The following is a 26014-nucleotide window of genomic DNA, read 5'->3' as shown; positions in this document are numbered from 1 at the left end:
AAGAGTCAAAACTGTGAACTGATGATGCAAACTGTTTATTTTGGTCATTCTTATGGAAAAACTGATTCAAATAAAAAAAATACAAGTAGGCAAAACGATTTTCTTGGGTAGTTACGAGCTCAAGTTCCGTCTCTGCAGAAGCTTTTTCGAAAAAAAAGTAATTAAAAATTTCAGGAACTTATAACTTTGAAAAATCGCATAAAAACCGTGTACCTTCGAAAATTTGCGTTAAAACCCGGTGACTTCGGAAATCCGCACGAAAATCCGCGTAACTTCGTAAATCCGCGTAAAATAAAACCGCGTAACTTCGAAAATCCACGTATAATGTAATCGCATAAAACACCACTAGATACTTTAGAGAGATTTAGAGGACGAGTATACTGGGGTGGGTCCGACTATTGCCGTTCACGGGTCCCATATGGGTTAGATTTCCAACTTCCGCACTGAGAAGTAGAAAGCTTTCCCTAGCCGAAAATAAGTCGACAACAAGTTGAAACAAGAAAAACTAACCCAAATTATAACTGCAAAAATCCCTATAGTACATCTACAGGTAAATTTTTTTTATCACTTACAAATAGAGCAAAATATTTAAATAATAAGGCTTTCATATTAAAAGCTAATAAAGAACTGCAATGTGATAATTATAAGATTTATCCTAATCCTGCTCATCCAAAAATGCTCTATTTCATTTCCTTCGATCGTGGCTAGTCACTTGTGCAAACAAATCCATCCTGACGCCAGACACTATTTGCATACTAAGGCTGTTGTTTCTATTGACGTGTGTATATTTTTTTTGCCAATACAGCGTGTATGATCTTGAAAATCAAACATAGACAAATGAACCGAACAAGGCCGAACAGATCGACGCAACGACGATCGGTTCAACTTTTAAGGCGGAACCGATAGACTCGCAATTTTAAGGTCGACTTATTCACGCGTGATCGAACCAAGTTTATTTCAGTCATTTGGAAAGTATGCGTTACATTCAATTTATTAAATTTAATTAGCACATTAGTACCCCTTTCATTTTGCCTAACCCTACTCATTTTCCAATTCCATGGAAGCTTTTATGACTTTTTGCAGTGGGTTGTGTTGCTGTCGTTGCACCGGTCGTACCGATCCCGGTGGTAGCCTCCGGTTGACTCAAACGTTGAGCTGCTGCTTTTCCTTCCGTGGTCGATGATCCTAACATTTCCCAATAATCTTCGGCACTCGGTGTATCGTCACTTTCCACGTAATCATACTCGAAATCTTGTACCTGCTGAATAGGCAAACTCCTTGCCGCAGTATGATACGGTTCGGTAGGGACTGCAACGATCGATAAAGCGACGAACAGAGTAATCTATAATGTTAATGTTATTGTTAGTAAATTGAGAAAAACTAACATCCAAAACATTCTTACACCGAGCATTGCGTTTGTGGTGAGTGGAATGTTTACAATATTGAACGAAAGTCAAACATATACTAAAGGGGAGGGTACAATTCCAATTTAATTTATATTGCAGCAAAACCGAAAGCCCGCCAAACAGCTTTATACCGAAAAAGATCAAATGAACGAGTTCAACCAAGGGGTCGAGAAATGGCTGGTTTGTGGTATTTATCAACGTTAGCAGCGAAGTAATGCGATTGAAACCGATTTGACGTTTTATGAAAAACTCTTTAAAGTTTGAGATGACATGTGATAATAATATTAAGTGGATGAAATCAATTGATTTTTCAACAGTTCATCTGACAGTTTCTTGCATTTATTGGTGGTTATAAAAGGTTTTACAAATGTGAAAAAAGAGCCGACAAAGCAATTCAACTTCATTAAAATTGGATCGCCCCTCAGCAATGCGTCATTTCAAGTAGCCTTGCACATCTTTTGGTGCCTCATTCCATTTTTTTACTCGTGCCTAACAAGCCAAGCGGATGAATGTTTGCTTCCATTTGCACTGTTTCCTCTTCATAACAAACTTTGAAATTTGCTGATTGATGAGCTTTCATGAATGACTCATTAAAATATGATTCTTGTGAGTCTAGTCGATTTTGCAGATGCATTCAATAGCAATTCATTCAACAACAACAAAGGATAACATTGTCTTGTCTATTGTTGATAGCATCAGTCGGTTTCGTGTACTCGATGACGACTTCACGCATGATTTTCGATGTTGGTTTCATAGTGCGATTGACTGAGAAATAGCTTTGGTTAAATGATGTTTGCAAATATCAATAAGATGCAATTGAAAAACTATCAAGGGCTACAAGGGTGCTGAATTCATTCCTTCTAAAGTATTGGAGCTTTCTGAATTTCTCATGTGTAAATATTAGAGCTATTCACTCACTTTAAAACACTTTTTCACTATCCGGAAAACAGAGTGTCACATACCATTCCACTGAGTTCTTCGAGATCGATAGCGGCTACGAATGTGAGACAAATAAGGTTATTCATTTTACTTGAAGAGGACTAAACCCAGAAGCAATTCCAGAAATTAACAGCTAAAACAGTTTTAGCATCAAGATAGATTTACTTTAATTTGGATTAAATTTAGTATCTCCAGTATGGAAAACCATTAATTTTACACTATCAAAGAGATATTTCTTGCCGATTTTTCGTCGAAAAAGGAAATGTTAAAAAAATAGCGCACAAAAATTATGAAAGAAAAATATATATATTTTTTAATTAAAAGGTATTTTTATTCAGTCCTATTTGCGTACAAGCTTTACGTGGCCGAATTAGCCGATTTTTTAAATAATGCATTTTTTTAAGTGGATCTCGTTGTCACTCTTTTTCTAGGAGGAGAGGTGCTTCCATTTCCCTCCTGCAAGGGTTGAGGGGTACTTTGTTCGTGACTCGTCTCGTCATCCATTGCCGCATCGGTGGTTTTGTTGTCTTCTTTTCGTTTTCCTTGATGTTCGCAGTCTTGAGCTCGTTGTTAGTTGCTGTATATGCGCCTTGTTGTACATTGGTTGCAGTTGCTGGTTGGTTTAATGGTGAAACAGGAGTACTGCGCTCACTAGTTTCCATTGTTGAACGGTTGACCTTGTCTTTGGTTGAAGATGTCCTTTTCGCAGTTTCGGTGCAAGGTTTACCGTAGTGTGCAGGTTGTTCACAAAACTGACATGTAACCAGCTGATTTTCATAGGTAATCAGCGTTTTGCACGGATATGTCCCACCTTGACCACAAATGATGTAAGATGGAATTGCCTTACGTAGTTGCATAAGTATCACTCGCACGCCATTCCGGATGCCGGGAATTCCGCCCTTCCCTTTCGATGGAAAGGATTTCACCATACTGCGACATATTATGCCGAACGAACTTATCGCTGGCCTGCGGAGGAAGGTCATGCATGCGTACTTCTATAGCATTGTCCATCATGTGCACAGGGATTTTGTATTTAATGTTATCACAGTCAACGCTGTGCACCTCATTGTTAAACGAAGCGAATGCAATTGCATCTCTTTCACGTTTAAACATAATGTACACACAGTTAGACGCTTTGTTAAATTGAATCTCACTTACACTATTAGCGTCTAGATGCATTCGTTCTTTAAGTAAGATATCAATCTCATTTGCTGCTGGTCTAACTTTGCAACGCTTGAAATCTATACAAATTGAATTTGGTCTTGTAGGCCAAGATTCAGGCTTTGTTAAATCGTATTTGACCATTCCGTACACTCTATTGTTCACTGTACTGTATTGTTTCTGTTGTTTCGACCGTAAATGATTTTCAACTGTGTCGTGTGAGATGCGAGCACGAACTGAAGAAAAATATATGTTTCGCTTAATTTTTATACAATAAGTTTAAGTTTATTGTATAATCTATGGTACGTTAAAGTTTCATTCAAATATGAACATAGTTGTTAAAGAATGGTATGGTTTTCCAAAAAACTTTTAGAGAAAAATTTCAATGTTTCTTTTTGCTATACTTAATTTTAATGATTAAATAGATCCAAACTATCTCAACAAAAACTTCAAAAGTCATATATTGCTGGACGATTTTGTGATTGTAAGAACACATATCAAGAATCTTTAGTTCCGCAGATCACAGGAAAACTAATAAAATTTACACGACTCGTAAATCAATAGTACCATGAAATCAAGAATCTGATTTAAAACCATAATTGATGTAAAATTGAATTGGAATGCCTTGAATTGGAATGCATGAAAACTGATGAAAATTCACAAAATATTTTTATCTGTGATGCCAGAAATTTTTTTTATATGCAACTATTACATTTTTAAAAAGGCACTAATCAAATGAATGTCGAAATTCGGTTAGGCCTATAGCATTCTATTGCAGTTAATACATATTTTGATTAAAGCAATAAAACAACGCGATTTTCCGAAACTGTTTAATAAAGGGGTCCTTTTCAGGAAATTGCAAAAAACTGAAAATATTAAGTTTAAAAGAACATGTTGTTTGTATAGAAAATCGACGATGCGAATTAATACGTTCTTTTTGGATCTTCGGGACTTGCTGCAGGCGCTACGACTTGATTTCTATTCGGTTTATAGTATTTCTTAGGACTGCTAATAGCTAGCCTCGAAACCTCCAGACTTTCCCACAATATGTTGAAGTTAGAAACGATTTACAACCGTTCGCTGGCACACATGTTCACTAATGCATCCCCTACAACATTGCTTGGTAAATCGACCCAGGCGTGCGGGCGTGTGTAAATAACATAAGGAATGAAATTCTTTTATCATAATTAATTAGGTCAACACTCAAGCCCTGAGCTCAAATTGTAGATGGAAACGCATGGTATTTAGTTCTAAGGACATGTGATATGTGGTTTTAGAACAAAATACTATGCGTCTCCATCGGATGATGACAATTTGATGGAGACGCATGGTTATCCGAATGATTTATTTTTTTAAAGTCTGGTATTATACCCGTCCACATTTCTAAAAAATCTAAAAAAATGATTTATTTTTGATTTAAAATCTAGAGTGGTACTAAAACTGTCAGTGCGATTAAAAAAAATTCGAAAATTTTGAACATTTTTTTTCACATGGAATACATTTTGAAAAATTCTTAAAAAAAATCAGAAAGGTAATTCCTAAAATATTCCTGAATTTTTTCAACTTTTTGGTGAAGAGGTTTCTGAAAAATTTAAGTAATATGAAAATCAGATGAACTACCCTAACTCCACCAATATTGCAGTTGAAAGGTAAAAATTTTGGAAAAATCATCTCCAATATAAACCCTTTCAAACAGCGTAAATCTTTTTTTCTGTATGGTGGCTGTTTTTATATGAAAACCCGGCTACACCCTTTGGCTCATAAATATTCCCCTATATGATCAATACACTTTTGCATACGCTTGAATCCATTTTCATAACATTTTTCCCACTCTTCTTGAGGTATCCTCAAAACATGGTTTTCGAACGCATCTTCTTCAGGAGTTGAGTACGATGCGGTGCCTAAGTGTTTCTCTCAAAAGGTCTAATTTCAATGTGTATCAAATAACTTATAGTAGAGTAGTTGGTCAAAACAATTAGCCTGAGTGATAGTGCAGATGTGACAAGTATGTGTTGATTAATGAAAAGTGTTAAAAGTGTTATTTATTGAATAATGCTGATTCGCGAAACTAAAAACATGTTCAAGCGATGGTTACTTCGAATTTACCGCCCAAAACTTAACTATGTCAACCGACAGAAGCGTCATCTGCATATCATTGTTGGTGTTATCAGGTTTATATGGAATGTGTGAAAATTTACAAATCAATCGTGTGATTCAAACTAAAATCTCAAATTGGGCCACAGAAAACCCACGCGCGAATGTTTATTTTAGTTTTTCAATAGTGTGTCATCTCGTGTTGTTTACAGCAATTCGAATAGGAGAAATAGGATACTGGTGAGATCGTTCCTTAAAGATATTTCGCATTTTTCTTATTTACAATGTCTTATCATATTTCTCCTTACTAAAAATCGGACAAGACTAAGTTCCATCAATTATTCGGGGAACGTTTGATCAATGGATCTATTTTTCTTCAGGTTAAACACTAAGTTTAAGACGCGTGCGTGAAGTTTATAATCGTTCAGATATTTCTTGCTACCGTGCTTAACAAGGATGTATGTAAATATTGTTTAAACCGCGAGGAGGATCCATGTGGTATTTTATTATTTTGGTTAGGGAGTAAATATCGACATAACTTCGTATTGCGTAAGACGTTGTTGTTCGATTGATGATGATTGAGTGATAGTGTGTCAGTATTACAGCTGTCTATTGAAAAAACAGAACACAAAACATTTATGAATTGATAGCGAACCTCGCTACAGTCGGCTGTCCGAAGTTTTACGAGTTTCGGAAGAAATTTCGTATTTTAGTAGGAAGCACATATTAATAGAAAACGCGATAAAATTGCAACGTATTCTCGGTAGCCGGCTACCCAGAGCAATAACACATGATAATATCATTCGAAAATTTACTAACAAACAACCCTTTCCTGTAATGCATGTGGAAATGCAGAGGATTCTTCGGTTTTTAGTAGCAATATGCATAGAACTGACAATCCTTCCTTCCCAAGTAGATCTGCATTAAGACGTGGCCGGCGTTGGTATTGATCAGCATGCAGGGATCAATGCAGTTTACACAATCCCGGGTAGGTGTAAATAGCAAACAAAGGTCAAAATAATAACTAATTTTACCATCATACCTTGGCTTGATGTTTCTGTGTTGTCAGAGCGATATTTGATATTTTCGTGATATTTCATCAAGGGATCAAGACATTGTACAATATCTTTTCAACATCAAAATTAGTTATAATATCTTATTTCGTTATTGATGAGCTATTTCAATTTCATTAAGTAAATTGACCCAGTAGTTTTATCTTCAAATAAAATACCATTGAATAAACTGCATCAGAATCAGATAAGAGAAATACTTAAGATATTACTCTATTCTAAATGCTAGATTATAAAATAATTATCAAATTCATCTTCTATAAATATTTTGTTCTTGGTTTGATATTACAATGACAGAATTTTTTATTTTGTTGCTATTTTCTCATGCAAGCTTTGATATGATTTTTGATATTTTAACTCTTATTTCAAACTAAATAATGTTAATTTCTACCATTGAGATGTTTGATTTTAATGACAGAATTTGGTATTGGTTTGCAAATCACTTCTACCCGGGATGTGAAACTATGTGCTATTCCCAAGCAAGTTGTTTCAGAAAAACATTTTGCAACTAAATTGGTTCTTTTTTTTTTTCATAAATACGTTTATTTCTTAAGGCAGTTTACATAAGTTTTTCTTCGCCGTAGCATCACTTTTACATAATATTCTTATCCTAATTTAATTCTAACATAGTCACAACGTTTTGCATTTATTAAAACATATTCTCTTATTACTTAAATATCATCTTAGGTAACTCGTCATTAATTATGAAATCTACTCGGAAATATTATTTGAACCAAACGATTAACTTCTATAAATTATAAAATAAGCTGTTATTTTCAGACATTTTGTTAATAATTTCATAAACTGTTTCGAGTTTGTTTGTATCATTACATTATTTTTATTCTAATTTGGCTATTGGTTGAACTCATGGACGCAGCTGGGATCAGAACTAAGTCTTGAAAGGGGCCTTTATTAAATTGAAACTCCAGTTTTCTTTATGAAATGATAAATAAGTTTCATGTATGAAAGGTCACGACAAGCAAGAATGTCTCGAACTGGGATATTGGATAGTCTACCTTGGGTACGCAAAGAATTTATTAGTTGAGATCTGACATCACGATACTCCACGCATGTCCAAACGACATGATCAATATCTCGATAACCTTCGCCACAAGCACAATGATTAGTCTCGGAGAGCCCAATTCGAAGGAGATGTGCATCTAACGTGTAGTGATTGGACATGAGTCTAGACATCACACGAATGAAATCTCTACTCACATCCAGTCCCCTGAACCATGCCTTTGTCGATATTTTCGGAATAATTGAGTGCATCCACCGACCCAGATCATCTTTATCCCAAGAAGCTTGCCAGCTGGCAAGTGTTCTTTGGCGAGACGAGCTATAGAATTCGTTGAAAGCAATTGGTCTCTCATAAATTTCACCCTCAATAGCACCACGTTTGGCTAAAATATCGGCTCTTTCATTGCCAGGAATGGAGCAATGAGCCGGGACCCAGACTATAGTGATTAGATAATTATTGTTCAATATGTCGTTCAGGCACTGTTTTATTTTGCCCAGGAAAAACGGTTCAGTCTTGCCAGTCATGTTTGAGCGAATGGCTTCAATTGCACTCAGACTATCTGTGAAGAGGAAATAATGGTTTGGAATTAATGTGACGATTACACTCAAACTATATTGAACTGCTGCTAGCTCTGCTATATAAACAGATGCAGGTTCTTGAAGCCTAAATGAGGCCGAAACATTATTGTTGAACATACCAAACCCTGTCGCTTCTTCAATTCGCGATCCGTCCGTATAAAACATTTTCTCAGAGTCAATATGCCTGAACTTACTTGAAAATATTTTTGGGATTTCCGTCGAGCGTAGATGATCCGGGATTCCACGCACTTCGCGCTGCATGGATGTATCGAAAAATAAAGTTGAGTCAGGGACATTTAGGAGGCTGACACGGATAGGAATATATCTTGAAGGGTTGATTTCCTGTGACATATGGTTAAAATATACTGTCATGAATTTTGTTTGAGATCGAAGCTCGACTAGTCGTTCGAAATTATTAATTACCATGGGATTCAGCACCTCACATCTTATTAGCAGGCGTGATGAAAGCTCCCAAAATCGATCTTTTAATGGAAGAACTCCCGCCAGAACTTCAAGACTCATTGTATGTGTCGAATGCATGCACCCTAAAGCAATTCGCAAACAACGATACTGAATTCGCTCCAGTTTGATAATATGAGAGTTTGCAGCGGAACGAAAGCAAACGCATCCATATTCCATCACTGAAAGTATCGTTGTCTGATACAATTTTATTAGATCTTCCGGATGAGCACCCCACCAAGATCCTGTTATTGTTCGAAGAAAATTTACTCTTTGTTGGCATTTTGTTATCAGAAACCTAATGTGTCCTCCCCACGTGCATTTGGAATCGAACCACACCCCGAGGTATTTAAAAGTTAAAACCTGTTGGATCATTCTTCCCATCATATGGAGCTGAAGCTGCGCGGGATCATGCTTTCTTGAAAAGACGACTAACTCTGTTTTCTCCGCAGAGAATTCGATACCAAGATGAACAGCCCAATCGGACAAGTTATCTAAGGTATCTTGCAATGGTTTATGCAGATCAATAGCTTTGGGTCCAGTAACTGAAACCACGCCATCATCTGCCAATTGTCTTAGTGTACATGGGGTTACTAGACAGCTGTCAATGTCATTTACGTAAAAATTATAGAGGAGCGGACTGAGGCATGAGCCTTGCGGGAGACCCATGTAACTATTTCTGAGTGTTGCCAAATCGCCATGTGAAAAATGCATGTGTTTCTCTGACAAAAGGTTGTGCAAATAATTATTTATAACCGCTGGGAGTCCATTTTGGTGAAGCTTGTCTGAAAGAACATCAATGGAAACTGAATCAAATGCTCCTTTAATGTCTAAAAATACAGATGCCATTTGTTGCTTTTGAGCGAAGGCAATCTGGATGTCAGACGAAAGTAATGCAAGGCAATCATTCGTCCCTTTATTTCTACGGAAGCCAAACTGAGTATCTGACAACAAACCGTTCGTCTCGACCCAAGTGTCGAGACGTCGTAGAATAATTTTTTCGAACAATTTTCTGATGCAGGACAACATCGCAATGGGTCTATATGAGTTGTGATTGGAAGCTGGTTTCCCCGGTTTTTGAATGGCGATAACTTTCACTTGTCTCCAGTCAGGTGGAACAATATTTTGCTCAAGAAACTTGTTGAACAATTCCAACAAACGTCTTTTTGCGAGGTTGGGCAGATTCTTCACCAAGTTGAATTTAATTCTGTCCAACCCTGGAGCGTTATTGTTACAAGACAAGAGTGCTATAGAAAATTCCATCATTGAAAATGGGTTATTAATAAAACCATTATTTGCAGGAGATTCCCGTATAATGCTCTGCGTAGGAACAGAATCTGGGCAAACTTTCCTAGCAAAGTCAAATATCCATCGGTTCGAGTATTCATCACTCTCATTGCCCACGGTACGATTCCTCATTCGTCTGGCCGTGTTCCAAAGAGTGCTCATTGAGGTATCTCTTGACAAACCTTCGACAAAATGTCTCCAATAGCTACATTTTTTGGCTCGAAGTATGCTCTTGTACTTGGTTTCTAAAACCATAAGTTTTTCAAAATTCTGAGGAGTTCCTCCTCCCCGTTTTAGAAACGTCTTGCAAGCATTTTGTTTTGCGAGTTTAGCCTCTGAGCACTCTTTGTCCCACCAGGGGTTGGGAGGCCTTCTGTTAGTCGTTGGCCCAGGAACATTGGTTCTGATCTATAACGGAAAGTTCGAAATACTATCGCGTTACGAATAAAAATTTCCCTATTTTTTCGAAATGGAAATACAAAATAAACGAGTGCATGGGATTTAGACAAAACAGTTGATTCATTGTAGTGACATATTATAAAATTTTTTACAAAATCATTTTAAATCACCAAACAAAGGTCAACAGATTTCACATGCGACTTGATTTCTTATTTTAATTATTTATTGAAATTATTAATTGGTTATATTGGTTGATCTGGGCAACCGACTACCGAGAGAAAATTATTAATTTATCAAACAAACAAGTATTTTTTTATATTTATTATATATACCGATATATGTTATCTCTATTATTAGCTTTGTAATATTTACGAATTTGCGCGATAGTTGATTTTTATCATTCAAATTATAATCTTGGAAGACAAGCAATAACATAGAAGAAGAAAACATATCAAATAAAACTTCTATCCAAAGCTAGTCGCAAATTCATCAGTCAATTGAAGAGACAATTTAGTAAAATAGAGTAATCAGAAGTGAAACATTGAAAATATCCAATAACTGAAAGGAAAAAAGAACTCCTGCAATAGTCGCCTTTTACGACATGAAAGCAGGAACCCAGTGGATCTATTCTTGGCTAATTTTTTTCCGCCAGATTCCACATGGTATCTAGGCTGGTACTGTCCGGAGAAAGATAATAGGTACTATCAATCTCCTAGTGGACCCCAGCCACTTCTTGCGTTTGATTTCCTTATTTCACGAAAAACTGCTGGCAAACAAATGGTGGTATACCAATCCGAATTGACGGTAGCGGTGTATCCGTTGATACCGAAAAACAAGCCACCATTTTCTGTGAAGTGCATCGAGCGCGAACACCTTTTGTTGGATTTGATTCTTCTTGGTCGACTGCTGTTTAGTTTCGGGCTCTTATGAGCCCATGCCATGTTTCGTCACCTGTGTAGATGTTATACACCAAATTAGATGCACCACAATTATTGTTAAATTATGTGGAATCCAAAGTGAACAAATTTTTTTCGCGACTGAATGTTCATGCAAAATAACCAGGCGCAGATACAGGGGAATGTTTTAGGGGCTTAAACCCCCTCCGAAACACAAGAAATTATTATATTATAGAAGCTCTTATCATTAAATATTTAGGTAAATTATAAAATAACTCATTTTCAACAAAAGACTTTAGAAAAAAAAATTTGCAAGTAAATATATACATATTTCTTTTCCGAAAGCTTTTCATAGTAATGCTCAGCCCTCCATTTTACACGTACGGTACATACACTGTACGTTGCATGGCGATCTCCCATTATCAGATTTTTCACTGCATCAATGTTTCTGGCAAAACAACTGATTTTGAACGACCTTCTTTGGGTTCATCGGCAAGCAAACTACGACCACGATTGAATTCGTTATACCAGTTTTTGAAAGTCGCAGAGGATGGTGCAAGGATGGCTTCTATCGTATCAAAGAACGCTATCTAGCAACTCTTCACACGATTCAATCAGTGCCATCAATGAGAGAGACGGATATCATCGCAGCAACAAAAAAACGGCATGGTTCATTTAACATAGAATAGACACCAGTGCGAGAGCGAATTTCTCTCGATGAACTGTCTGAGAATCAAAGATTAGCACGCTGCTGTGGGGATTCTCTCTGGAGCAACAAACGGTCGCTTATTCTCGTTTCGCGATCCGATTCTGTGTGGGCAGTGGATAATTGCGATAGAATCATTTTACTATTGCCGCTTATTCTAACTATGTGCATATAACCTTTATATAAGTTGTGAATATAAAAAAGTATGTGAATGCTCCACACAAGGGTTTTGAAATATTGCAACCTAGTATGAGAATCATCAAGTCGAATCATCGATTCGATTTTCTGCGATAATTGTCAACTTACGATTCTCTCTTGGTAAATTCCACACAGCACCAATCATTATCAGACTGTAATTTTTTGAAGGGCCGTGAAATACTCAGAGTATGAAGTGGATCGAAGAAAAATTCTCTCGCGGTTCATGCATTGAGAGACTCGAGTTCTTATATCATCTTCTACCGTATTGAAAATGTTGCATACAATATAGATAAATATCGAGCAGCTTCATTCAAATTTTCGGCAATCACCAACACTGAGATGGTGCCATACTCCAAAAGTCGAACTAAGTTGATTGAAGCTCTCTTGCCGTGACAATTCACGACGAAAATCAAAATTTTAAAAAATGTTACAAATTTCTTCGCATTGCAAGTATCGTTAGGCAAATGTAACCAACATGTCACTGTACGTCAATACTTGGGTCGCATTCGTGCACGCAATGCTGCAATATGTTGCCTCATTCATCAAAAATGATAGCTTTTCTTTGAAACTGGCCGACAGGTTTCACTGCAGAAAATGTACCCACCACTCGAATCGATGATCGGAACATTTTTTTTTTTGTTGAGCGTCGTCGAATGCCCCATCCGATCCAGCCAATCGAGACAAACCTAGGGGTGGTAATTTCCATGACACAAACATGTCAAATCGAATCGACCGCAACATGGTGGCACCTGGTTGCGCGATCGACGGGCATTCCCTTCTAGATCGACGATTTGTACCACGACGGCCAAAGATGCCGATAGAATGCGAGCAGTCGTCGGTGGAACATGAATCGGACGTTACACGCACCGCACGAACTGAACTGTCTTTTTGCGAACTGATTGACCAGAACAGTGCGACGACGGGTTCGAAGAATGTTGATGGCTTGTCCCCACGTGATCTTGGCAGATCTTGAGATTTATTAAATTACCCTGGTGCGAGCACTTGCTGTGGGCCCAGTCGACAGGATGATGTTATTTTTCTCCTTTTTTGATCATTTTAAATCAACCGATTTATTGTCGCCGAACGGTGATTAGAAATAAATCACGTTGCGTATGGTAAAGCCGTTGCACCACGCGACAATGTTGTGTCGCGGATTGCGTGGCAATCGAAACTACAGATTTTAATGAGTCGTACATGTCAGTTCTGAGACACTCGGCTAGTTTAGAATATTGCAGCTTGCGATTGAATTGCAGCAATCTTTTATATCGAAGTTTACTCAAAGTTCGTTTACGTTGACCATTCAACGCTGTTTGAAGTATAACATTAAACAACCAACGGTTACACAAACCAACTATCTTTTCGTTCAATTACAGAACTTCTATTATAAACCAAAACAAATTATTAGAGCATACGGTTGGAATTAAATCAGTATAGTTTTCTACCCCTAAGAATGCTTACAACTAATAACTAGTTTTGTTACAAGAATTGCGCATAGCTACACATGCCACCGAGTGTGTGATGGAATTCAAATGGAATTAATTAATAATTTATCACCAGTTTGCAACGATAAGTGAGTTATTTGCCGTTAACCGCGAAATTAGTTATCACAAATGGTATACCAAGACTGTAGGAGATAAACGCTTTGAAGGATTTTCTGCACGATCCATGAAGGAGAGCGACATTTTCATCGTCTAAACAGAATGGTAATTACAAGTACAATCACTAACAAAATATCCACTGATGAGTGAAAATAAAATTCGTTTATTTTCAAGATCAAATCCCGGAAAACTGAATCTAAAACTAAATTGATTCGATTGCGAATTTTTCAACAAAATTTATTTTTCTTATAATAATATGGCTTCTCAATTGGCATTCTTCAACGTGAGTGCACGGAAAACCCGCAGATCACAAAATTTCAATATTGCAATTGTTGTTTCACGCCCTGGTTGTTTCAACTAAAATGTTGTTGATTTAACTAACATATCTGTTGATTTTGACATAACCATTCAGGTAACCGAAATTGTTGTATTCAAATGCTGTCATTTGGTGGAGAACGAAGACAGCAAAACACAGAACAAAAAACCTCTTCATTTCACCAGAAGCGTTTCATATTGAAAATTTTCAATGGTAAATGAACGTCATTTATGGTAGTTACGTAGTTGTCGTTTTATGTAAGTGAAAGTATGCAGAAGAATATAACAGTTAATTGTAAAACAAGTTTTCCATGTGTTAAATAGATATTCCTACAGTATAAATGTTTTAATTTCATCTGAGAGTAATGTATTCAAGGACAGTTCATGTCAATGTTATTAAAACCGCTTAACGCTTAAAAATTTGCTGCTAAAGTGAAGTGGTACTATTTGTATTTTCTTGAAAGTGTATCTGTAGCATTAGGTTTACCAGCGAGCCATTCTGCAAGAGAAGGAAAAATTTCATAATTCCCTGTGACCATTTTACTGGTGAGTTCCCTTTTGAGAATTGTAATCTTTTGGTTCATTTCTATATCCTTTGTGAGTTTAGTGATAAAGATATAAGCAGTTAATTAGGTAAAATTTCGTTGTTCAAGCAGTGAACGATTAGCTGCCCCCCGAAAAGGCTAACAGTAGAAAATATTTGTTGCAATTGGCGTCTTAAGTTCAAATAACTGAATAATTGGTTGAAACAACTGAGACATTTTTTTGCTTTCATGCATACAAGTAACTTTGCTGGGATTGTGTCTTTGCTCAATTACACAAGTGACATCTCATTAAAACGTTACATTGTTCACTCAGGGTGATTGGCATTGCTCAATTGAAACGTTTCATTACTTGTTTGTGGTACGTGTTTTTATTGGGTGTCGTTGCTAAGCTGCCAGCACGATAAATAAAAAATGACAGATTAGTTAAAACAAAAGTCGATTAGTTGTACCAAATTTTAACCAATCAAAATCAGAAAAACAACTAATATTTTAGTTGCTTTGCGATCGCTGGCTTTTCCGTGTGGATCATTTCATCGGAAGTTAGTTCACATGGCGTACTCCTATTGAAAGCCACTTCGTCGATATTCGTTTCACCAAATTTCGAATGGATCATTTGCCGAAAAGAGTGGTATCCAGTGGCGTGCCGAGTAAATTTGAAACTGATGATTTGCTGCACTCGAATTTCATGCATCTCGTAGAATAGTACGAATATACCGGATCGACTCAGTTTTATCGTTTATATTTCGATACTTAATTTCGATAATTGAACTGATAAAAAGTTTCGGAACAGAGGTACTCCATACGAAAGATCTTGGTCACATACAGCAACCTGATTGCGCTGGTCTTAAAAGAAATTTTTCATATGTTCGAGCCCCAGCTGAACTAATCGATCCACTGCCCTGACGTCTAATGATGCTGCAGAACTTGCAACTTGTCGCGAAATAATAATTTTCCACTCGAGGCAGTTAGTTTTGTTTACATTCCTCAAGTCTTCAATAAGCGGTAACCAAGGTTTCGTTAATTGTTATTTAAAATCAATAATTTATCAACTTGTGTTGCCAGTTTTAAAAATTTTTCAGGTGATTTCGTTTTGACATTACCAGTTACTGAGGGGTACTTGAATTTGCGATACAGTTTCGATAGACGAGTGGCAGGTCATGTCGTCGGTTTCGCCCTTTATAGTTCTTTTTATTACTAAGATTGAGACTTTTGTAGAATCCGAATTTTTAGGCAAAGTTGTAGGATTTTGAAGCATTTATTCGTAGGAGAGAGAAATTTTTGTTTTCATTTTTTTGTTATGATGTTCACTCTTACCAACCGCTTCCTAATTTTGGGTCAAAACCATCCCAAATTGTAAGTTTAGTACAAGTGCTATTCCATAACAAAGCACGCTACCCATTTTTACCGATCAACTCAAAGTTTGAGTAGATAATGACCTAATTTTGAATAGCTTATAGAAGAGCTCGACAAAGAGTGATTTCTCTTCAAAAAATAGGTAGAAATGATTTTCAGTGTTTGTTTTTATCACGAAATACACTAGCGGTTTTGAATTTTTAGTTAGAGATTCTTAGTGTCAATGATTTGCCACAAGGATATAGAACACGCTTAAAAATAGTTACTCAAAAATGAGTAAGATCCCACTCATCTAAAGAAAAAGTGGAACAACTCTAATTTAGAGTAACTTCCTTATTACTCAAATTTGAGTACTTCCACTGGAAACCATATATGGGTAAATCTACTCATTTACTTAGTAATGCTTTATTTGTACATGTCTCAAAAATAGAGTAATTAGCACATATACTTATACAAAAATTACTCCTTTTCTGAGTGTATAGTATTAAAATAAATAGTAATTGAAACGCAATACTTAAAATAACCCTGTTGTCTTCGAGACATCATATCAAGTGGCGGTCGCTTGGAGTAGTGTGTCAATCATACATTAACATATATGTTAGTAACGCTCAGGCACCAATCAGACACTTATTCCTCATAAATGAGAATCCGGAAGTATGACTTGGGAGAGCAAAAAAAATTCCAAAACGTACGCCCCCCCCCTGAAACCGTTGCGTGTCCCCTTCGCCCCCCTCCCCTCCCTTTAGATACACCACTGGTCACAGATACCTCATGATTGCTCATGCTATACCATTCGACTCAGTTCGACGAACTGAGCAAAAGTCTGTGTGTGTGTGTGTGTGTGTTTGTAACAAAAATGTGCACTCGATTTTCTCGAAGATGGCTGGACAGATTTGCACGAACTTAGATTCAAATGAAAGGTCTCTTGGTCTCATAGGGTGCTATTGAATTTTACCCGGATCAGACTTCCGGTTCGGGATTAACGGGGTAAATTGTGCCAAAAAATGAATAAATAGTACACTCGATTTTCTCTGAGATCGCGTAACCGGTTTTCTTCAAAGGCCTGTTGAATTTCATCTGGATCCAACTTCCAGTTCGGGAGTTACGGGGTAAAATGTGCAAAATGAACTAAACACATGCAATCGATTTTCTCAGAGACCGCTAATCCAATTTTCACTAGCTTAGGTTCAAATGTAAGGTCTTATAACCCCATAGAATCCTACCAAATTTGATCCGGATACGACTCCCGGTTCTGAAATTGCAAAACGGATAGGTATATAAATGTCATTTACAGGGATGTGTTTTTTACATGACACGAAAAGTTCAATCAAATACATTCAAATGGTCGAATAATTCTTGAATATGACAGGTTTGGTTAGTTGATAACAAAATACATTTTTTTTGTATATCGGATCTTCGTTCCAGATTCCGGAAGTATCGAAAAAAAAGGTATCGTGTACTCAAAATCGGAAATCACTCCCATTTCTTTGAAACGGCTTAACCGGTTTTCATTATCTTAGATCCAAATGAAAGGTCTAATGATCTCATACAAAATTTTTGAATTTTGTTTGGATATGACTTCCGGTTCCAGATCTTTGGGGTAAAATATGATTATACATAAAATTTCTGAATTTTATCCGGATTCGACTTCCAGTTCCGGAATTATAGGGTGCAGTGGGTTAAAATTTTAAACCATCACGGAGCGAAATAAAAAACGTAATGAAAAATTTCTAAATCAACATTAAAACTACTTCAATCGGTAGTCATTATAAGTAGACTGCCAAACGAAGCGATTCCGGTTATTCCTTCAAAAAGGTGGATTAAATCAGGTTTCATTCACGATTTACCGGATTGATTTTATTTCGACTCCTTACTTTTCATAAAACTTTTAAGTTAAACCACAAGCTTTCGATTTATATTGGAAACATCCGAGAAATTGCAGCAATGGCTCCGTAATAATTAAAAGAGAAAGAGAACAAGGTGAGGCTCTCATTTGCAGTTGGGCTCTTTTGTCGTGAGACTATCGATTAGAAATCGATAGAATACAAACTATCACAACAAATGTTGTTCAAATTGGCTATATGGAAAAATCATACTACACAAACGAAACAGTAATCAAAGATGAAAAATTGATAATTGTATCACTTAAAATGTTAATTATAATGATATGTAGAAAAAGAGAAAATAATAAATGAATAATTTCACGTTTTACATCAAAATAATCCTTCCGTCGAAAAGGCCTTCGAAGAAATGATCCTTCTTTCAAAATAGCCTTCGGTTAAATGAGTGCTACTGAAGTCACTTAGGGCTAAACGTAAACTTTTTTTACGAACCAACTTCGTAAACAGAGGTTTTTGCATCCAAAGAAAACAATTTCCGGCTCCATGGAAATTACTACAATATGGGTGTTGTAGCTTCTAATAATATTGTAGCACTAGTGCAATAAAACGAACATTCGACCTAGGCGCCGAACCCGTTTACTACCTGCGCACTATCACCAGCGCTCATCAACACTTATCACAAGTGAGATGATCTGGATGCTGCCTACCGAGTGAGTTCTATTCCGCATGTCTACCTATAAGGTTCAGTTAGAATAAATGTGCTGGTTTGTTCACTTTTAGTTTTGTGCTTTATTGAAATGACTTAGTGAGAACTGTTCAGAACGCCTTGCATGAATCCGTTTGCGTTCACCCATCAAATTAAGCTTCTGCGTTCAATCCGGCCACAAACAATGGGTATTTTCGGAACGGGATTGATGAGTAAATGACGTAAAACAATGTTTGAAGTGGTTCGGAAATCCAAGATGGCGTCTTCCGGTTTGACGATATTCCTTAAAAACCCTTACAATGTGGGTATTTTCGGAAAAGAATTGATAAGTAGATGACGGAAAACGATGTTTGAAGTGGTGATTTACGGTTTTGATTTAATTGCTTCAAATGAAGAAATTCTAAACATCATAATACCATGCAAATAACTATGTTATGCTTGCGTAAGCAATGTAAAACGGCAAATTTTATCCGAAATTTTCAAATATTTCATATCATACGTGTGATGAAAATTCGAGTATATTATTTATTTATTCATATTTATAAGGTTCTATAGTTAGTAATCGTTTGAACTCAATAAAATTAAAAATTTGTCCAAACATCTTCAATATGTCAAAAGCATCACCATCTCGCTATTTCTTGATAAACACTACAATGAATGGGTTGCTCCTTACATCTTAAAGCTAAAACAATATGTCTTAATGAATATAATCCGATAATAATACTGCAATGAAAGCTGCAGAACCTAAAAGCCTTTGATTAACACTATACATATGAACGACGTAAGTTGTATTAGACTTGCAACAATACATGCAAAATACAGAGATTTTTAGTTATAATTTTAAAAGTTTTTCTATAAATTGTGTACAAGCACACGCATAAAAAAAATCCGTCACTTTTTCAAACGGATCGGCTTCTTAATTAATTTAAATTTCAGGCATGTGGTCATATTCTTCCAAACAAAATTTCGTGACATCTTACAACCGCAGTAACACTAAAGCTTGCTTCAGATAGAATTGGAACAAAGACAATTGTCTGTATTTCAGTTATATATTATTGAATTCAAGATCTTTTTTTTATGAAGCGTTTTCTTCATACTTTTAAGAAAAAATACGGATAAAATTATTCGTCACGGTTTCGAAGGAATTCTCGAATTTTTCCTGTAACACGACTCATTAGGCGGCGCATACCTTCTTCGTCCATCGTTTTAACAGTTCGGCTGAAAAGTTCGTATCGTTTCATAGAAACACACATTTTTTGCCAAAATTCGTTTTTATTATTCAACATAATTGCCATCAGAGTCGATACAGCGATTATAGCGATCTTCCAACTTTTCGATACCATTTTTGTAGTACGATTTGCCCTTTGCCTCAAAATAGGCCTCAGTTTCAGCGATTACCTCTTCATTGCTTCTAAATTTTTTACCAGCGAGCATTCTCTTGAGGTCTGAGAACAGGAAAAAGTCACTGGGGGCCAAATCTGGAGAATACGGTGGATGAGGGAGCAATTCGAAGCCCAATTCGTTCAATTTCAGCATGGTTTTCATCGACTTGTGACACGGTGCATTGTCTTGATGAAACAAAACTTTTTTCTTCTTCAAAAGGCCGTTTTTTTTTTAAATTTCGTCCTTCAAACGCTCTAATAACGCTATATAATAGTCACTGTTGATGGTTTGTCGATGAAAATTATACCATGCGAATCCCAAAATACAGACGCCATAACCTTACCGGCCGATTGTTGAGTCTTTCTACGCTTTGGGTTCGGTTCATCGCGTGCAGTCCACTCAGCTGACTGTCGATTGGACTCCGGAGTGAAGTGATGGAGCCATGTTTCGTCCATTGTTATATATCGACGAAAAAAATCGGTTTTATTTCGATATAACAGCTCCAAACACTGCTCAGAATCATCAATTCGTTGTTGTTTTTGATCGATTGTGAACTCACGCGGCACCCATTTTGCACAAAGCTTTCTCATATCCAAATATTCGTGAATAATATGTCCAACACGTTCCTTTGATATCTTTAGGGTGTCAGCTATCTCGATCAACTTCACTTTACGGCCATTGAAAATCATTTTGTGGATTTTTTTCACGTTTTCATCGGTAACAGCCTCTTTTGGACGTCCACTGCGTTCATCGTCTTCGGTGCTCATATGACCAGTACGAAATTTTGCAAACCACTTACGAATTGTTGCTTCGCCCGGTGCAGAGTCTGAATAACACTCATCAAGCCATTTTTTGGTATCGGCGGCACTTTTTTTCATCAAAAAGTAGTGTTTCATCAACACACGAAATTCCTTTTTTTCCATTTTTTTCACAATAACAAAAGTAGCTTCACTCAAAATGCAATATCTCACAAACTAATAATCAGACAGCTGTCAAATTTATACACGTATCTTTTGAAGGTTAGTACTAACTGGAAATGGTATGGATTTAATTCTAGTGGCGTTCTCTCATAAAAACGATACGAACTTTTCAGCCGATCTGTTAGCTATCTTATTCCACCAGGTCGTCATCTGATTGATGTCTTTGACAACATTTCCCCTTGCCTTGAGTCTCTCCTTCATGATTGCCCAGTATTTCTCAATAGGGCGGAACTGGAGGCAGTTAGGTGGGTTAAGGTTTTTCGGAACAAACTGGACCCCTTTCTCTGCATACCATTCTTGAACGACTTTGCTGTGATGACAGCCTGCCAAATCTGGCCAAAACATTACGGGATGGTCGTGGGATCGAATGAACGGTAAAATTCGTTTTTGGAGACACTCTTTGGTATAGTTCCGATGTCATTGTCTTATAAGTAACGAAAACTTTCGGTTTTTTTGCCACAGTTGCAAATGGCCTGCCAAATCATAAATTTTCTTGCAAATTTGTCGACAAAAAAAAATTGAATTTTTGCTGAAACATCCCTCCGAGCCATTGCCAAGTAATGTTTTTGACCTGGGATTTACCCGAAGTCAGCCTTGACATAGGTTTCATCGTCCATCAAAAGACACCCGTCGAACTTGATCAGCACCTGGTCATATAGTTTCCGAGCACGAATTTTGACCACACTATTCTGTTTTATGGTACGATTTGGCTGTTTGCTAGCTTCCCGGAATCGAGTTCTCCTCACGGTACTATGGGCAGCACCGAATTTTCTGGCCAAATCACGGTCCGACAGATTAGGATTCCTCTTAATCGTCTTCAAAATCTTACCACACAGTTTTCGGTCGACAGTTCCACTCCGACGATTGGCTTGGGGCTTCCAAATCGTCAATGTTTCCTTATACCGTTTGATAACGCGCCATACGGTATTTCTTCGCAATTTTAGCTGTTTAGCTAGCCTAGATGTAGACCACAATGGATTTTCAAAATAACTGTGCACAATTTTTTCCCTTCTTTCGGCTTCCATATTGATTGTTTACAAAGTACAGTCGATTTGCGGAATGTCAAAAATCATACGTGAAGCTGACAAAATTCCCGACACGTGGGCGCCAAATCCGTCCACCAGGAGCGCCACAATATGAGCAAAAGTTTGTTCCAATTCTAAATGAAGCAAGCTTTATGTCCAAGGCATAACATAAAAATGGCTATTTTGAAAACCTGGCCCGAGTAATCGGCAAAATAACACGGCGACTCTACTAATAAGATGACTATTGGTACAGCTCTACATTACATATTTGAAACGCTTTGTTTTATTTTTTAAAACAAAATAAAGTGGGTACTTTTATGACCGTGGTATTTCTTTTCGATTGAATTTAAATGAAACCTTAAAAAATATTTAAAAGAAAAACCCAAAATACTACAGTTAGTTAGGTTTAACTAATCATTAAGAGGGCACGTTATTTGGTCTTTTAGTGTAACTACTCAAGGCTTTAGTAAATTTTCCCTTTTCAGATACAGTCAGTTTTATGTTCTTGAATTTCATTATAGCTAGAGTTCCGATGTAGCATATCATAACTCGAAAGGTGTGGAGAATAATTCGTAAAAACAGAACAGAACTAATGTATCGTTCTGAAATGTCAGTAATGTAAAGTAGCTACAAGAACGTGCTAGGGAGTGTTAGCTGGTGGGTCACTGAGAATCTGGTAGACATGAGCGGCATTTATCACATGTTCCGTCGTGGTTTTTAACAAATGGCAGTCAGAAGGGCACTCCAGCCCTACTCGATACGCATGTTTAAGAGAAGAAAAAAAATCTATGCTTGTGACCTTATTACTGCCGTAACTACGACGGACTGCAGGATTGGCACCCGTGCGCATTTATCATCAATTGGGTAAATTTATTCGGTTGTTAGAGGTGACAGCCAAGGTCAATGCAAACAAAATGTTCTCGAGTTGGACATAAAATTGACTGATCTTTGACAAGTGTATTAGCCTAAGGATGTTTTTTTTGTTTGTGTGTGACAAAGTCTTGGCTCGGTTTAGGACACGCGGTAAAGTAACACAGGCAATTATGTCCGATAAAGATCTCGTGTACAAGCGGCGTACTTACCTGAATGAGCTCACTGACTACACATTGGCTGCTACATTTGTCGGAGGCTGTTCGGTTGGGGAGTCCCTCGTAGCAGCTGTAGGCACTTTTTGATCTCGAGAATGTAGGTTAGCAACACACCACCCTACCGTAGTTTGTGAACTCTCGAAACAGGGCGAGACCATCGAAATCTGACATGCGTTGCGTCGCGGCGCAGAATTAAAGCTAACCGGGTTGGGTGTGGCGTACAAGGTGAAATTAGAACAAAACTCGTGCTGCTCGAACCGACCTGAGCGATCGTTATCAGACTGCTGCCTTACACGTGTACCGAGACGTTACAGCTTCTGTAATTGCAACAAATCAATTTTGTTCGCAACTGATTAGAACGGGGATACACGGACTATGGCAAGTAATGGCCTCGGGCGGTGCATTAATGGGACGAAGCGTTTTGTTGCTAGAGCAAATGTAAAGACAGTTCCTTTTGTTAATATGAAACATTATTTTATGAACACTTTGAGTTCTTGTATCAGTTTTTACATACATATTGTACACAAACTTGTGCTGAAAAAAAATTATACTTCCATGCCTATAAACTTTTTTATTTGATTTACTTGTTATTTATTTTTACTTTATTGGCAAATGATTTGTTATTTTATTACGATATATTGTAGCTGGAGGCCAAAATAAAATACAGTCAAATATTTGGAACGGAGAAATAAAATTTTAAAAGGTTACATATTTTCAAAATATGTAATGTAAATTTTTAAAAAAGATGAAATTTTTTTTTTATATTTTTCAATCAAATTTTTTGCTATATGCTACCGTTCTCGAAATACAGCGGCCTTAAAAAATCCGTGAAGTTTACATTTTTGTAATGATTTTGGATGATCTTTGAATCTTGTTAACATAGAAGCAAGTTTTCTTGAAACAGTAGAGAATTTGTTAAACAAAAGCTAGTATTCGTTCTATGATATTAGAATGTATTCAATATATATTTGAGAAAGGCAATAAATATTTTTCGTAAAGAATCAGGAAATCGCGTCGCATCAAATAAATATTTATGTTCAATGAATCAATCTCGTGTATTGCCATGGCCCCAATTGACAAAACAATTAGTTCTGTTAAATATATTTTTAAAGACATATATTTACTGAAAACAAAGACCGCACTTTTGAATAAAGAAGAATCGACGAGTTATATGAAATAATTTAGCAGTTCAAAGAAAAGTTTTCCTGTGAAGGTACGACAAGGGCTGAGCAATTTCAACTCTTAAATGTACTGACTAAGTCACGGACAACCGAGAAAATAAAGAAAACATTTAATGCGACGATATATATTGCAAAGGAAGAAATAAAGATTACTGAATGAGAGCGGTGTTCATTCTACTATTGGATCGAGGGCAGCCAGTGAACTAGATGAAAATAAACTACAAATACCGTTATGCAATTTTACAGTGACTATGTAACGATAAGGAAGGACTAAAAACGCCAAGCTGTCACAACTAAAGACTGGCCAAGAAAGTATGGACGCAACCAAAACCGCTACCATTTCGCAATGGTTCAGAATCTGTCAATTTTTATGGCTGCGTCCTGTTGTTTACACTCTTCTCTAACCACTTGTGCAGTTGTTTATTCGTTTTCATTAGTTTGTTTCGAAATGCGTGGACTTTCTGGAGAACAACGTCGAAACATTGTGTACAAATGGTGCACAGAACGCGGACTGTCACTGAGAAAGATAGCAACAATGGAAGGAGTAAGTGAAAAAGCCGTGCGAAATGCAATCAGGAAGTTCGGTGAGGATAACACCTTTGAGGATAAACCGAAAACGGGTCGAAAAAAGGACCTGCTAATCCTCAGTTGGATAAACGTATACTGAAGGCGTTCGAGCAAAAGAAAGAGGTTTCAGTTCGAGATGTGGCCAAAAAAGTGGGCACTTCGAAGTCAAATGTTCTTCGTGCTAAAGAACGTTTGAATCTTCGAACCTCTAAGAAGCAGAAACAACCAAATCGTAGTCCGAAACAAGAAGCATCGATCAGGCCGAGAGTTCGAAAGCTGTACAATACGATTCTTGCTGGAAATTTGAACTGCATAACCATGGACGACGAAACCTACGTGAAACTCGATTACAAATCCTTGCCGGGACCACAATATTATACGGTGAAATGCGAGAAGCGCAAGTGTTAAACCAGTCCGAGACATCGATTGAAGTCGAAAAATTTGGTAAGAAAGCTGGCAAGCAATTTGTAGCAGCGGTAAGATTTCGAAACCCTTCATCACTACTGCTTCAATGAACAGCGAAATATACATCAAGGAATGTTTACAAAAACGACTTCTACCCATGATTCGAAGCCACAAGGATCTTGTTGTCTTATGGCCAGATCTTGCTTCTTGCCACTACTCGAAATCAACGGTAGAATGGTATACTACCAAAAATGTCACTTTCGTCCCAAAAGACATGAATCCACCAAAAAGCCCACAACTTCGACCAATTGAGGAATTTTGGGCATTAACGAAGGCACATCTTAGGAAACATATCTCGCCAGCCGAAACCATTCAACAATTCGAAAAAGATTGGAAAAAAGTGTCAAAACTTGTCGCCAAGAAGTCTGTACGGAATTTAATGAGGAACGTTCGCAAGAAGGTGCGCCAGCTAGTCTACAATGGCTAAGTAGCAAATGTTGAGAATAATATTCTGTTGTTGTAGTCTAATATTATCAGTATATCGAATAAAATTTGAATATCTAACACTTGTGAATTTTTTACAGCGAAATCAATACCGGCTTTTGAACCGTGGCCCGGAGCGCTGAGTGTTAATTACTATTCGACTCAGTTCGTCGAGTACGCCAAATGTCTGTGTGTATTTGTGTTTGTAACGTTTCTTTGCACTAACTTTTCTCGGATATGACTGAACCGATTTCCACAAACTTAGATTCAAATGAAAGGTTTTGTGATCCCATACAAAATTTCCCGAGTTTCGTTTGAATCTGACTTCCG

The 26014-nt window shown here is 37.0% G+C and overlaps 1 protein-coding gene across 1 annotated transcript; it reads right to left on the bottom strand.

Annotated features, from left to right (window-relative positions):
• Positions 1-983: 983 nt before the first annotated feature.
• LOC131435993 (uncharacterized) lies at positions 984-1447 on the bottom strand. The gene is made up of 2 exons (XM_058604347.1): positions 1403-1447; positions 984-1342 (listed from the first exon to the last, which is right to left on the bottom strand). The coding sequence occupies exons 1-2, from the start codon at positions 1409-1411 to the stop codon at positions 1043-1045; spliced, it is 309 nt and encodes a 102-aa protein (XP_058460330.1). The 5' UTR covers positions 1412-1447; the 3' UTR covers positions 984-1042.
• Between the last annotated feature and the right edge of the window lie 24567 nt (positions 1448-26014).

The sequence above is a fragment of the Malaya genurostris genome, chromosome 3 (assembly GCF_030247185.1).
Source record: "Malaya genurostris strain Urasoe2022 chromosome 3, Malgen_1.1, whole genome shotgun sequence".
Lineage (NCBI taxonomy): Eukaryota > Metazoa > Arthropoda > Insecta > Diptera > Culicidae > Malaya > Malaya genurostris.
Note: the sequence above shows the minus strand (reverse complement) of the source record. Positions and strands in the feature narration are given on the sequence as shown.